The 13,175-nt window shown below is 41.4% G+C and overlaps 2 protein-coding genes across 6 annotated transcripts in view; both read left to right on the top strand.

Annotated features, from left to right (window-relative positions):
• Positions 1-13,175, top strand: part of CUNH4orf36 (chromosome unknown C4orf36 homolog) — a 70,821-nt gene that overhangs the window by 33,812 nt on the left and 23,834 nt on the right. For 2 of the 5 annotated variants that reach the window (XM_017860037.1, XM_017860033.1), the window contains exon 5: positions 9,190-9,298. The exons of 1 other annotated variant lie outside the window; for it this stretch is intronic. The gene's annotated coding sequence lies outside the window, so the exon portion shown is untranslated. Of the gene's footprint in view, positions 1-1,139; positions 1,159-9,189; positions 9,299-10,223; positions 10,257-13,175 lie in introns of those variants that run through there. 2 more of the 5 variants (XM_017860034.1, XM_017860036.1) reach the window with 2 other exon arrangements.
• The window catches only part of SLC10A6 (solute carrier family 10 member 6), a 27,935-nt gene continuing 16,372 nt past the window's right edge, over positions 1,613-13,175 (top strand). Inside the window, exon 1 of the mRNA XM_017860032.1 lies at positions 1,613-1,989. Coding sequence (XP_017715521.1) covers positions 1,613-1,989 — 377 coding nt within the window. The remainder of the gene's footprint in view (positions 1,990-13,175) is intronic.

Below are 13,175 nucleotides of genomic sequence, written 5' to 3'. Positions count from 1 at the left end.
TTTATCAAACCATCAGAACTTGAGAGACTTATTCACTATCATGAGAACAGCATGGGAAACACCCGCCCCCTTGATTCAGTGACCTTCCAGCAGGTTCCTCCCATGACACGTGGGAATTATGGGAGCTATAATTCAAGACGAGATTTGGGTGCAGGGGAACACAGCCAAACCTTATCACCACCTCTGTCACCCCTGAGAAGTGCTCAGAAAATGTTAGCTGTCCCCCTCCTCCCTTCCCCCTCAGCCTGACCACACCTCTGCATCATTCAAGCTGGGAACACCTTGCCTTCCAGAGACCTTTCCCATTCCTCAGTGTCCATTCTCTGCAGGGCTCTGCGTAAATACGCCCTGTGCTGACCCCTTATACACAACCTCCAGGGGGGTTGGATGGCCAGAGCTGCTTTCAGGGTTTGTTTGCCAAAGGCAGTTTATTCTTTTTTCAAATAGTTAGAATTTACTTCACATTTGAATCCAACTTGTGTTTTTATACAGTCAGCATGTCCTGAGCGTTCTGCCATGGAAAAGAATTTGCTCATCCAAGAATAAACAATGCCTAGCTAGTATCCCTCTTGAGACAGGTAGAGGCGTTTATGAAGTGTGCCTTGTTACTAGCCTGTGCCCCACAAATAAACTTTCTGCTGTGAGAAAGGGTGTGGCACCTGCTTTTTCGGAGGTTTAGTTTCACAGAACCATACAGTCCTTGTCGGGTTTTGCCAGCAGTGCCTGCTTAGAACGCACAGAGGGGCCCTGGACACTGTGGTCAGAGGCTGTTCTCAGACCCCATCTCCATTGCAGACCAAGCTCTTTACCACATCCCCTTGCAGGATTCCCACATGTCCCTAGGAGGCCCAGGGGTATGTATCTCCAAGTAGACTCTTGTCTCCAAAAGCAAGTGACAGTTCCCTTGAATTATTTTGGGTGAAGGAATTGATTTTCACATGTTTCATGAGGCATAATTAGGTGCCTCATACCATATTATTCTTGCAGGTGTTTAATTATTGAGTTTAGACACAGATTCTAATAGAAATAGAAGAAAAACTGTGACAAATTCTGAAGTTTTCCTGAAATTATTCATAGTCCCTCCTGACATTTCCTCCACCAGCTGTTTTTTTTTTTTTTTGCTCTAATATTTCCAACAGACATGCTTTGCTAATGGTACGAGGTGTGGCTTTGTTGTTTTTCCGGAGTTAGCCTTTCTATCTATGCATCCTGGCTCTTTGAAATCCCAACTGAATTTGGAGAAATTATTTCTTGGCATCCACCCTACTTTCCTGGGACACAATGTGATGCTGACGACATAGCCCGGTCACTCCACTTGACAACAAGTTTGTTTGTCTCATCTCACAAACATATTCAGTGGTGAGTAAGAACAGAAGTGGAAAGCCTTACTTACCGCAGTTTATTATATGTTTCATGCCCGTGATAATTACTTTTATAATGCCGCTTGTGAAAAAATTGATCAGATTAGGATGAATCACCTTGCTGGCCAACAGTTATTGGAATCATTCTCCACGTGTGACTTCGTTGCACTATTACAAAATGTGGCAGGATAGACCTGCCCAGCCATTGTTGCCGGTGTTCATTTGTAATGCTGCCTTAAGGAGATGAGGACATGAGAGCCAATTGTTCCAGCAGCTCAGCCTGCCCTGCCAACAGTTCAGAGGAGGAGCTGCCAGTGGGACTGGAGGTGCATGGAAACCTGGAGCTCGTTTTCACAGTGGTGTCCACTGTGATGATGGGGCTGCTTATGTTCTCTTTGGGATGCTCCATGGAGATCCGGAAGCTGTGGTCGCACATCAGGAGACCCTGGGGCATTGCTGTGGGACTGCTCTGCCAGTTTGGGCTCATGCCTTTCACAGCTTATCTCCTGGCCATCAGCTTTTCTCTGAAGCCAGTCCAAGCTATTGCTGTTCTCATCATGGGCTGCTGCCCGGGGGGCACCATCTCTAACATTTTCACCTTCTGGGTTGATGGAGATATGGATCTCAGGTAAGTAACCCCAGGGAAGCTTAGTAGTCTGCCTCTTATCCTGCCTGGGGGGAATAACTGACACTCTTGTGTTAAACACTCTTCCAATCTTTTGGTAGAGATTTTACTGGGAAATGTTACAAATATCACAGAGACTTGTTCAGCCATGGATGGGCTTTATTTTCAGTGCTCAACATTTACTTTGCTGGTCATCATTTGCTTTATTGGCTGTTCTGAGCAGTGGGATATGTTTCCTATGTGATAGTGGAGGCCGGTCTCCACCTCACCCAGTGGCCCTTCCTAAGCTTGAGCTCATTCTTACCTACACTGGCCTCTTTAGCAACTCCCAGGACTTAAGCCAAGAATCCCAAGAAGCTAATGATTGTGGTTTGGTAGCAGCCATCGTGGCTGTGGTGGCATAGTCAGAATGAGACTCCCGTAGCTCCAGTCAGTGATGCCTGAGCACCTACTTTAGGAAAGAAGCACTTTAGAGGACTGGATAAAGGAGCTTTAGGGGCACCTGGTGGCCATATCCAGCTTTAAGTGCTGGGATGGCCTGTTGATTTGACTTCAGGAGCAGCGCAAAGGCTCTCAGGACTAAAACAGTTCTTTCTTGTTGCTTTGCAGATGGTTACCATCATCACTAGATTCGCATTCTTTCCCTTTAAGCCAGTGACCTTATTCCCAATTATGGTGTAGATAAATACCTCTGGGAGACATTAAGCCTTGTCCTTTATTTACACTTTAATGAGGATGAATTAGTCACACGCTTTTCTGGATTACATGTTTTGATGGGGGGAAAAAAGAGCATTTGAGGAAAGAGTAGAGGGATCAGCACTGGAAAAAGAACTAAAATCAATGGTCTCTCGAGACTCTTTGCTTACATATGAACATACTGTTTCACCTCCTGCCCTGGGGAAGAACTGCTTATAAATTTAAGTCTTTGTTTCATGTGTATGTCATTTAGTTGAGATTTACTCTACCATGAATGGATGAATAAGAGGTAATGACTGAGCTGGGAGTTGACATCAGTGAGAGTCAGCTGCAGGTATGGGTTTCCAGTTTCCCGCATGTGCTGAATGTTTAGCGTATGGTACATATTTCACCTATAAATTTTAATGGGCTCATACCATGCAAAACAGGAACTAACTTTCCTATGGCAGTGTTATTGGTTGCCCACTTATGAGAGATTTGAAAAAAAAATAACTTGATGTATTTTGTGTTTTACCTTAATGGTAAAAGCCATTAATATTCATTGCTAATTCAAATTCAATAAAGTTGACTATTTAACTGGGAAATGATAGCTATTCTTTGCATGAAGTTCATAAATCATAGATAAATTCCAGGACCTAAAAGTTTTTGGAAGGAAAAAGGAAACTAATATCTATTAAGTACTCTATAGGCATGGGATAGATGCTTTCATGCTTATTTTCTTCTTGGGGCTCATAATAACCTTGTAAATGGCCTTTTATTATTCTGAATTTTACAGCTGAGAAAATTGTGATTCTGGTTGGTTAAGTAGCTTGCCAAATGCTACAAACCAGTATGGCAGAACTCAGATTTGAATTCACATCTGTTTTACATCAGTCTGCAGTTTAGATACATTTCCCCCATGACATTTAGCAACACAACTAGATCTTCTGTTTTGAGTAGCAGCATAAATCTTCAGTGTTCTCAAACACTTGTGTTCTGGGAAAGAGAACATTTATTATCTTAATCTCTTATTAGTCAATGTTGTCATAAAAACACCAATGTATAGGAAATCTATGAAAGATAAAGCTAATTTTACTTTCTTTTGCCAACTCTATCTTTAATTCACCTTTAACTTTGTTCAAATTATTTAACCTATCTAAGCCTTATCTCATCATTGGCAAAATGGGGTTAAATTTACCTGTTTCTCACAGGACTGTATAGATATGTACACACACTCACACACACACATATAGATAATAGTTTGGGGTGGAGTTTTTCTCTTGTCGCCCAGGCTGGAGTGCAATGGTGCGATCTTGGCTCACTGCAACCTCCACCTCCTGGGTTCAAGCAATTCTCCTGCCTCAGCCTCCTGAGTAGCTGGGAATACAGGTACCCACCACCACGCCCAGCTAATTTTTGTATTTTTAGTAGAGATGGGGTTTCGCCATGTTGGCCAGGCTATTCTCAAACTGCTCACCTCAGGTGATCCTCTCGTCTCGGCCTCCCAAAGTGTTGGGATTATAGGCGTGAGCCACGGCACCTGGCTGACACAAGACTATATTTTATGGAGGAAATATATACTTGTGTGTGTGTGTTTGTGTGTGTGTATTCAGGGTGCCAGGCACATAGTAGCTGTGCAACAAATATTATCTATTTCCTCTTTTCTTTCTAAATTTTGATTTTGAATCTTACCAACAAAACTCAAAAAACAAAAACTAAATATTAGATTTTTAGAAGCTTATAGGTACAAAAGTAATAAAATCAATTTTCAGTAGAAACCCAAATAGGAGAAAATCCTGTCCAGTGTGAAACAATATCCAAGTGATTATATTTCTTCATAATTGATTACCAACAAAAATCAATTTTAAGCAAAACTCAGTGGATCATCATTGATAGGAGTTTTATCTGCTTTTAATGCTGGATAAAATCCAAGAGCATTTAGCACAACATCTTCATTTGACACATGAAGAAGTGGAGACTTAGCTCCCTGCGGATGACCCTGAGTATGTTTCTCATGCCTTTACTCTGGCTTCACGCAGTGCACTTGCAGTTCTCCATGTGTTCACCCCACACAGGCATTTCAGAATCCATTGATTTGAACCGGTTTGTGTGTTCTGCAAATGAGATGATTGATGACACCCATCCTCTTGCAGTTGCCTGGGCTTGTCATCTTAGCCTTGCCCTGTGACTACCCTCATTCTCACCATGGCCACTCAATCCACTGCCAAGCCCTGTAGCCCCTCCTCTTGCTGTGTTGCTCACAGTTCTTGCTTCCTGTCGGTCTCCACTAAAACTTCCTCAGGTCAGGCCCTCACAATTTCTTTCTTGACTAATTGTATTTTCACAGCAATGAAAGTGCTGTTCTCTGCACCTTTCATCTCTCCATTACGGCTTTGCAGTAAGTGGATAAGGCAGGCTCTGATACCAGATTGCCTATATTCAAATCCTGACCTTGGGCCTCTTCTCTGTAACTGGAAATCATAACATTACTTGCATGGTACTGTGAGGACAAAACAAACATGTTATACATACAAAGTCTTCTCAACACCTACTGAATTGGTAGAAACTACTAAGCCGGTCTACTTTATTTCTCCAGGTTCTTTTGTTCCACTAGCCACCTTAAGAACAATGGGTTTTAGTCAACATGGGCTGCTTATAGTTCTCTGAACATATCCCACACTCTTCCAGCTTTCTTTTGCCCATGTTGTTCCCACAGTCTGCAATGCCAACTGACCTTATTCTGTCTCCTCCAGTCATGATGTTGTCCTTCCTTATAACTATTCTAGAAAGCAGTTGGCTGACATGTATGAAGAGCCTTAAAAATTATCCTGTCTCTGGGCCGAGTTTGGCTGATCATGGCTGGGTTCTTTTACATACTGGGGAGTTGGTTAAATGTAAACTTGTGTCGGGTGGTGATATGGTTTGGCTCTGTGTCCCCACCCCATTCCTATTTGTCGAGGGAGGGGCCTGTAATCCCCGAATGTCAAGGGAGGGAGGTGATCGGATCATGGGGATGGTTTCCCCCATGCTGTTCTCATGATAGTGAGTGATGGTTTTATAAGTGTTTGGAAGTTCCTCCTTTGTTCTTCTCTCTCCTGCTGCCTTGTGAAGAAGGTCCTTGCTTCCCCTTCACCTTCTGCCATGTTTGTAAGTTTCCTGAGGCCTCCCCAGCCATGTGGAACTGTGAGTCAATCAAATTCCTTTCCTTTATAAATTACCCTGTCTTGGGTATTTCTTTACAGCAGTGTGAAAATGGACTAATGCAGGTGACTTCAACCTGGAGAACTGGGCTCTCTTACTACATGATCTCTCATTTTCTAGTAGATGAGCCTAGACCTAATCATATGGCAGCAGCAGGGTTCTCAGAAAGGCAAAGCAGAAAAGGTCTTTTGAAGTGTTGGCTTTAAACCAGATCCTCATCCTTCTTCCACATTCCATTGGCCAATGCAGATTGCAAGGCCAGTCCAGCTTCATGGATTAGGAAAGTAGATTTTGCCTCTTGATGTGCTGAGCTTCCAAGTCACATTACAGCAGACTCGGATAAGGGAGGGGTGAAGAATAGGAGGTATTTTTTCCCCAATATATGCTGCTAGAGATAGACAGAATTCCTACCTTTGAGGGTAGGATATGAAAATTAAGATCTGGCAGTACGGTGTAGTAGTTAAGTGCTCTGGAAACAGCAAGCAGACCTGTCACTTACTGATTGGATCCTCTCGGCAGATTATGCACATTCTCTGTGCTTTACTTGCCTCATTTCTAAAATGAGAAGCGTTCCTACATCACGAGCTGTTGAGAGGACTGAATGAGTTAATATATCTAAAGTGTTTAGAATCTCACCTGGCATAAAATGTGATATGAACTGTTATTATTATATAAGGCAGGCAAAAGAACATCGTGTCCTGGGGTCTGTGTTTTAATCTCTGCTCTAGGAGCTGTATGCCTAACCCTAACCCTATATATAATGATATATCATACTATATATGTCATTTTTTATCTACTCATCCATCAATGGACAATTGAATTGTTTCCACTTTTTGGCAATTGTGAATAATGCTGTTGAGTCTCAGCTTTCATTTCCCTTGAGTGTATGCTTAGGAGTGGATCTGAGGTTAAATATTAAGTATTTTGTGACTGTAGGAAAAGCAAAGCAAAATATGAAGTCCAAATGTCCCCCTTCCCCTACCCTAGTTTCTCCTGAAACTACTGCCCAGAGATGTTTCTCCTGTCTGTCCCCATAATTCGAATGATGTAACTCTTCCTTATCATCTGTTGGAAAGCATTGCAATAGCTGGGCTACTTGTCTGCCTCACCTACTATGTCTGTAACTCCTGGAAGGCTTGTTCATCTTTGTATGTGCAGTGCCAGCCTGGTAGTGGTAGGCACTCAGTAAACATGAGTGAATGAGTGAATGACAATTTCTGATTGCCTGTGTGTATTACAAAAACTACCCCTTGAAAGAGGTCCAGGCCAGGCATGGTGGCTCACACCTGTAATCCCAGCATTTTGGGAGGCCGAGGTGGGCAGATCACTTGAGGTCAGGAGCTTGAGGCCAGCCTGGACAACATGGTGAAACCTAATCTCTACTAAAAATACAAAATTAGCCAGGTGTGGTGACGCGTGCCTATAATACCAGCTACTCAGGAGACTGAGGCAGGAGAAACGCTTGGACCCAGGAGGCAGAGGTTGCTGTGAGCCGAGATCACACCACTGCACTCCAGCCTGGGCAAGTGACAGACTGAGACAAGAAAAAAAAAAAAAAAAAAAAAAAGAAAAGAAAAGAAAAGGAAGAAAGAAAGAAAAAAAAGAGGTGTCCATTTATTGATGCAACTTACGATCAGGACATCTCTCACTTTCTTTTCTTTTTTTTGTTTGTTTTTTTTTGAGACAGGGTCTTACTCTGTCATCAGACTGGAGTGCAGTGGTACAATCATGGCTCACTGAAGTCTTGGCCTTCTGTGGTCAAGTGATCCTCTCACCTCAGCCTCCTGAGCAGCGCAGCTGGGACTACAGGCATACGCCATCATGCCCAGCTAATTTTTAATTTTTTATTATAGAGACGAGGTCTCACTATGTTGCCCAGGCCGGTCTTGAACTCCTGGGCTCAAGTGATCCTCCCACCTAGGGCTTCCAAAGTGCTGGGATTACAAGTGTGGTCCACTATGCCTGGCCTCCCACTATCTTTATTTGAGAACTTTTGATATATACAAGAGGCCCATTCTTCCCTAAGGATGTATTTATGTCCTCAGCTGCAGATAAAGGATTCTGACCACTGGTGGTGGTGGAGCCTGTGGAGCTCAGTGGCCAATTTTGACCTTTGAACTTTAAAGAAGTTATGGGTCCTTCAGGAGAGAACCTGGAAATAGAACTTCAAATTGTTCAGCTCTATCTGACGTGTCTTGGTGGAAAACTGAAGGTCCTCTGCATTTAAGGCTTTGGAGACAGAACTGAGACTGAATCCATGAGACTTCATGCAACCTTCCATGTCTCTATGTACTTTAGTTTCCTTATCTACACAATGAAAATAATACCCACACATAGAGTTATAGTGTAAATGAAAAGAGAAAATATATGTAAAAGCATGAGGTGTAACACCCAGCACATAGTGCTCAATAAATACTCGTTATTATTGGAAGGCAGCAAACAAGGATAACATTTATATCAAGGGATGGAAAATCAGGCCTTGAGCTCTATTCTAGGGTCAGATCTGCTGGTATGATCTTATAGCTCACTCCGCATTCATCTGGTTAGCTGGATAATTTTTTATTTATTTCAGTCAGAAAGCAAGTGTATACTTTTTTTTTTTTTTGAGATGGAGTCTCGCTTTGATGCCCAGGCTGGAGTGCAGTGGCGTGATCTCAGCTCACTGCAAACTCCGCCTCCCAGGTTCACGCCATTCTCCTGCCTCAGCCTCCCGAGTAGCTGGGACTACAGGCGCCTGCCAATACGCCTGGCTAATTTTTTGTATTTTTTTTTAGTAGAGACGGGGTTTCACCATGTTAGCCAGGATGGTCTCGATCTCCTGACCTCATGATCTGCCTGTCTCGGCCTCCCAGAGTTTTGGGTTTACAGGTGTGAGCCACCGCGCCCGGCCACAAGTATATACTTTCATAGTTTCATAGTTTGAGAGTCAGAGCTCCTGATTTTATGGGATTTTTGAAATTAAAACAATGTACGAATAACTTAATCTCCAATTGCAAAATGTTAGTGACACTGCATTTTAATGTAATGTGTATATATGTAATTTCCCTGCTTCAAGGTAGGGTTCAAGACTTACCTGTTTGTCTAGACTTGGTGAATCTGTCTCATTATTTTCTGTAATAGTTTGGAGATGATGATGCTATTCTTCTTAATGCAAGTGGGATCTTGTTATACTGAAGTTAGATTTTGCCAAAAATTTTCCTATACATGAAAAGTCAAGAGATCTACTTAGCCACATCCTCTGTTTATGCTACATTGGAATTTCATGGCTAAAAATACAAGGCGTGACTTTCAGCTATGCTCACAGGCATTCACTCTGTACTTTTCCAGCCTTGCTGGTTTTGTAACAGTTGGCAGAGCACCAGGATCACCTCTTGCCATCCTTGACCAATATCATGATCACCATGGGCTTGAAAATTGAATAAAGATGGAAGCAATCACATAGGTAATCAAGGACATAGAATCAGTCTGATATAAATCTCACTTTGCTTCCCATAATCATGAATCTTACCTTTCTGCTGTTTGAGCCAAAGACATTCAGTAGAGAAATGTTGTGCTGGTTCTCCAGAAGTTCAAGAGATAAGTGATGTAATATGGAATTCCATTCAGGACTTGGTAATATGGACAGTCAAGGAATGTAGCACTATAGTAGACTAAGAAGTTGGAAAAAACTTTCCAAACATCCTCTTCGTGGATACAGAGGTCTGAGAGCTGTGGCAAACTGCTATTTTTCTTTTAAATTGCCCACCAGTCAGGAAGAAGTCTTTGCTTAAAGTAAGCATTCTTAATAGGATAAAGTAATTCGGGTTTCATATGGAATAAAATATATGCAAGAACTGCTAAGACAAGTTTGAAAAGGAAAATTTATGTGGAGGTATTTGCCCTACCATATATGAAAACACTCTAATTAGTCTAGTATTTGTTCAGGGAAAAATGAAGTTATTTATCAATGAGCTAGAATAGAATTTCCAGAAAATATTTTGTATACAATTGGCCATTTAATATATGATGAAGGTGACACTTCAATATAGTGGAAAATGGTTTATTTTAGTAAATTATATTGACACACTTGCATCTCAATATATTAATAGAAAAATAGATTAGTCTTATACCTGTTACCATGTAAAATATAAATTTTAAGTGAATTGAAAATATAAGTATAAAAGTAAAAAGTAGAAGGCAATATTTGAACGCCCTCAGATCAGGGTACATCTTTAAGATAAGAAACTCAGAAGCCTTTAAAAAAACAGCTTTGACTATATAAATGTTAATTATAGCAAGTCATAAGCAAAGTCAAAGATACACACCATGCTTGGGAAAAATACTTGTATTATTCATGATAATATGAGTCCTAATTTTAAAAGAACTCCTACAAGTTGAGAAGAAGTCTGACAAGCAAGATTGTTTAGAGAGGAGGACACAGAAGAAGCCACTTGACATGAAAGAAAGCACAACCTGATAGAATCCAGAGTGGAGGCCGGGCGTGGTGGCTCACACCTGTAATCCCAGCACTTTGGGAGGCTGAGGTGGGTGGATCACCTGAGGTCCAGAGTTCGAGACCAGCCTGGCCAACATGGTAAAACCCTGTCTTTACTAAAAATTAAAAAAAAAAAAAATTAGTCAGGTGTAGTGGTGGGTGCCTGTAATCCCACCTACTCGGGAGGCTGGGGCAGAGAGAATTGCTTGAACCTGGGAGGTGGAGGTTGCGGTGAGCCAAGATCACACCACTGCACTCCAGTCTGAGTGACAGAGTGAGACTCCATCTCAAAAAAAAAAAAAAAAAAAAAAAAAAAAGTGTAGCAAGAGTGAGATCAATTTTTCAATGCTGGCATGACAATTAGAAGGGACTGATCACATCCAGAGTAGGCAAGATTGTGAAATTTAGCAATCTTTTTGGAAAGTAATCTGGAAGTATGTATTAAATCAAAAAACACAGACTTTTACATAGCAATTCTGCCTTGGGGAATTCACAGAAAGAAAAGAATCATTTCAAGTGAAATATGTATAAGAGTGTTTATTATAACATTATTTATAATGGCAAAAACTAAAAGCAACTGACCTACTGTTAATGAAGTGATTGAAGAAATTATGGCATATTTAGATTATGGCATAGTTTGCAGTTCTTTAAAAGAATAAGTTTAAATGTACTGATCTGAGAGGATGTCTGTGATAGATGAAGTGGGGAAAAAAGCAACCAAGCTGCCGAGTGAGGTATATTATAAGGCTCCTTTTTTTGTTTTTAGAGACAGGGCCTCCTTCTCTCCCCAAGTCTGGAGTGTTGTGGTGTGATCATAGCTCACTGCAGCCTCAAACTCCTGAGCTGAAGCCATCCTCCTGCCTCACCCTCCCAAGTAGCTGGGACTATATGTGTGTACCACCACATTCAGCTAATTTTTGTACTTTTTGTTGTTGTTGTTGTTTTTGTAGAGACCAGGGTTTCTCTATGTTGCTCAGGCTGCTCTTAAACTCCTGGTCTCAAGCAATCCTACCAATTCAGCCTCCCAAATTGCTGGAATTATAGGCGTGAGGCACTGCACCTGGTCTGGTTCCTTTAAAAAGAAAAATGATGAAAGAAAAAAAGTCCTATTGATTTAACAAACAATCATGAGATAAATGGACTGCTTAAAAGAAAAATAAAAGAGCAGAAGGATGTATACACATAATTGTAAGTTATCTAAATCTGGATCTGAAAGGAGCACCAATCAGCTAAATATTTGCTTCTTAAAATTTTACTTGCTTTTGTCCTGGAAGAGCATATTTATTTATTTTTTTTTAAGACAGAGTCTCACTCTGTCACCCAGGCTGGAGTTCAGTGCCATGATCTCGGCTCACTGCAACTTCCATCTCCCAGGCTCAAGCAATTCTCCTGCCTCAGCCTTTGGAGTAGCTGGAATTACAGGTGTGTGCTGCCATGCCCGGCTAATTTTTGTATTTTTAGTAGAGATGGGGTTTCACCATGTTGGCCAAGCTGGTCTCAAGCTCCTGATCTCAGGTAATCTGCACGCCTTGGCCTCCCAAAGTGCTGGGCTTACAGGTATGAGCCACCATGCCCTGCCGGAAGAGCATAATTTTATAGAAAGTCTCTTTTTCTGGATTGCTGTGGGGTTGTTTACCATATGAACTAAGTATAAAGGAGTCATTTGAGTAAGATTTTTATCAATGTTCACCTGCAGATACATGACATATGAGGGAGACAGAGAGAATATTTCCGTAGCACCAGTGTGTTGACACTGGGTCATTCTTCGATTCATACATTTATTCAGTAAGTATTTAACGAGCTCTTCCAATGTGCTGCAGCATGAGACTATGCCAGCTCCTAGAGATGGAGAGGAAAATAGGACCTGGCTCTTAATGCTGCTCACTCTGGCACAGATGGACAGGTACATAAGCACTTCTGTAGGGTACAGTGCGTGTATAATTCATGAGCCAATGTCAATAAAACTGTATCCAGAGGGCCATGGATTCAGAATCCTAGAAGGAGGATCACTAATTTTCCTAGATATTGCCAGACACCCTCCGTGGTGTACCATTTTTACCAGCAATGAGGGAGAGCACAGAGGGAATCTTTTTAGTATCATTGAAGTAAAATAGATGCTGCTTTGTCAAGAGTATAAACATTCTCCTGGCAGAAAATGTTGAAGTAGTCATAGATGTATTGTTTTATAGGCAGGGCAATTGGATGGAAGCAATGTTGATATATATTAGGAGGAAGAGTGACGGATGACTTGTAGACCCAATAAAGTGCTGAAGGACCCTCGCTGTCTCTGCAGAAGACCTTGACATATGAAGGGCCTCCTCCCTCTCCTTTGTAGAGCAGGAGGGGCAGTCTGCTTCTCTGTCAGTCATTTGTGTCTTGCACACAGAATGAGCACAGTGTCTATAAACAGTACGTACGTGCTTAAACAGATTGTGTAATTTTTTCCAGCAAATTGAAAGATAAAATATTTGATTGGTCTGATGGGTATCTTCTTTCCATTTATTTTCTTTCCCCTAATTTTACTAATGCATTCTTTCACTGGTTCTATCACTCAGGTAAGTACAAAATACAGCCTTAGCTTGGGAATTGGGAGTAAGATTGAGATGGAAAGAATAGATTTGGGATGGAAGGCACCAAAAAGTGGGGTAAGGTTGAATCGTACTGAATCTAGTTCTTCAGTTCTCATCCTCTCTGATTTTTATTGGCATTTAGCCTTCATTTGGGAGCTCTCTTTTCTTAGCTTTCATGAAATATAACCTCCCAGCTCTCCACTGACTTTTTAAAAAAATTTTATTTTTAATTGACAAGTTAAATTATATATATTTATGGTGTACAACAT

This window comes from Rhinopithecus bieti, unplaced genomic scaffold, assembly GCF_001698545.2.
Source record: "Rhinopithecus bieti isolate Rb0 unplaced genomic scaffold, ASM169854v2 scaffold_52099, whole genome shotgun sequence".
Classification (NCBI taxonomy): domain Eukaryota; kingdom Metazoa; phylum Chordata; class Mammalia; order Primates; family Cercopithecidae; genus Rhinopithecus; species Rhinopithecus bieti.
The sequence above is the reverse complement of the archived record's forward strand: the minus strand, read 5'-3'. Positions and strand labels throughout refer to the sequence as shown.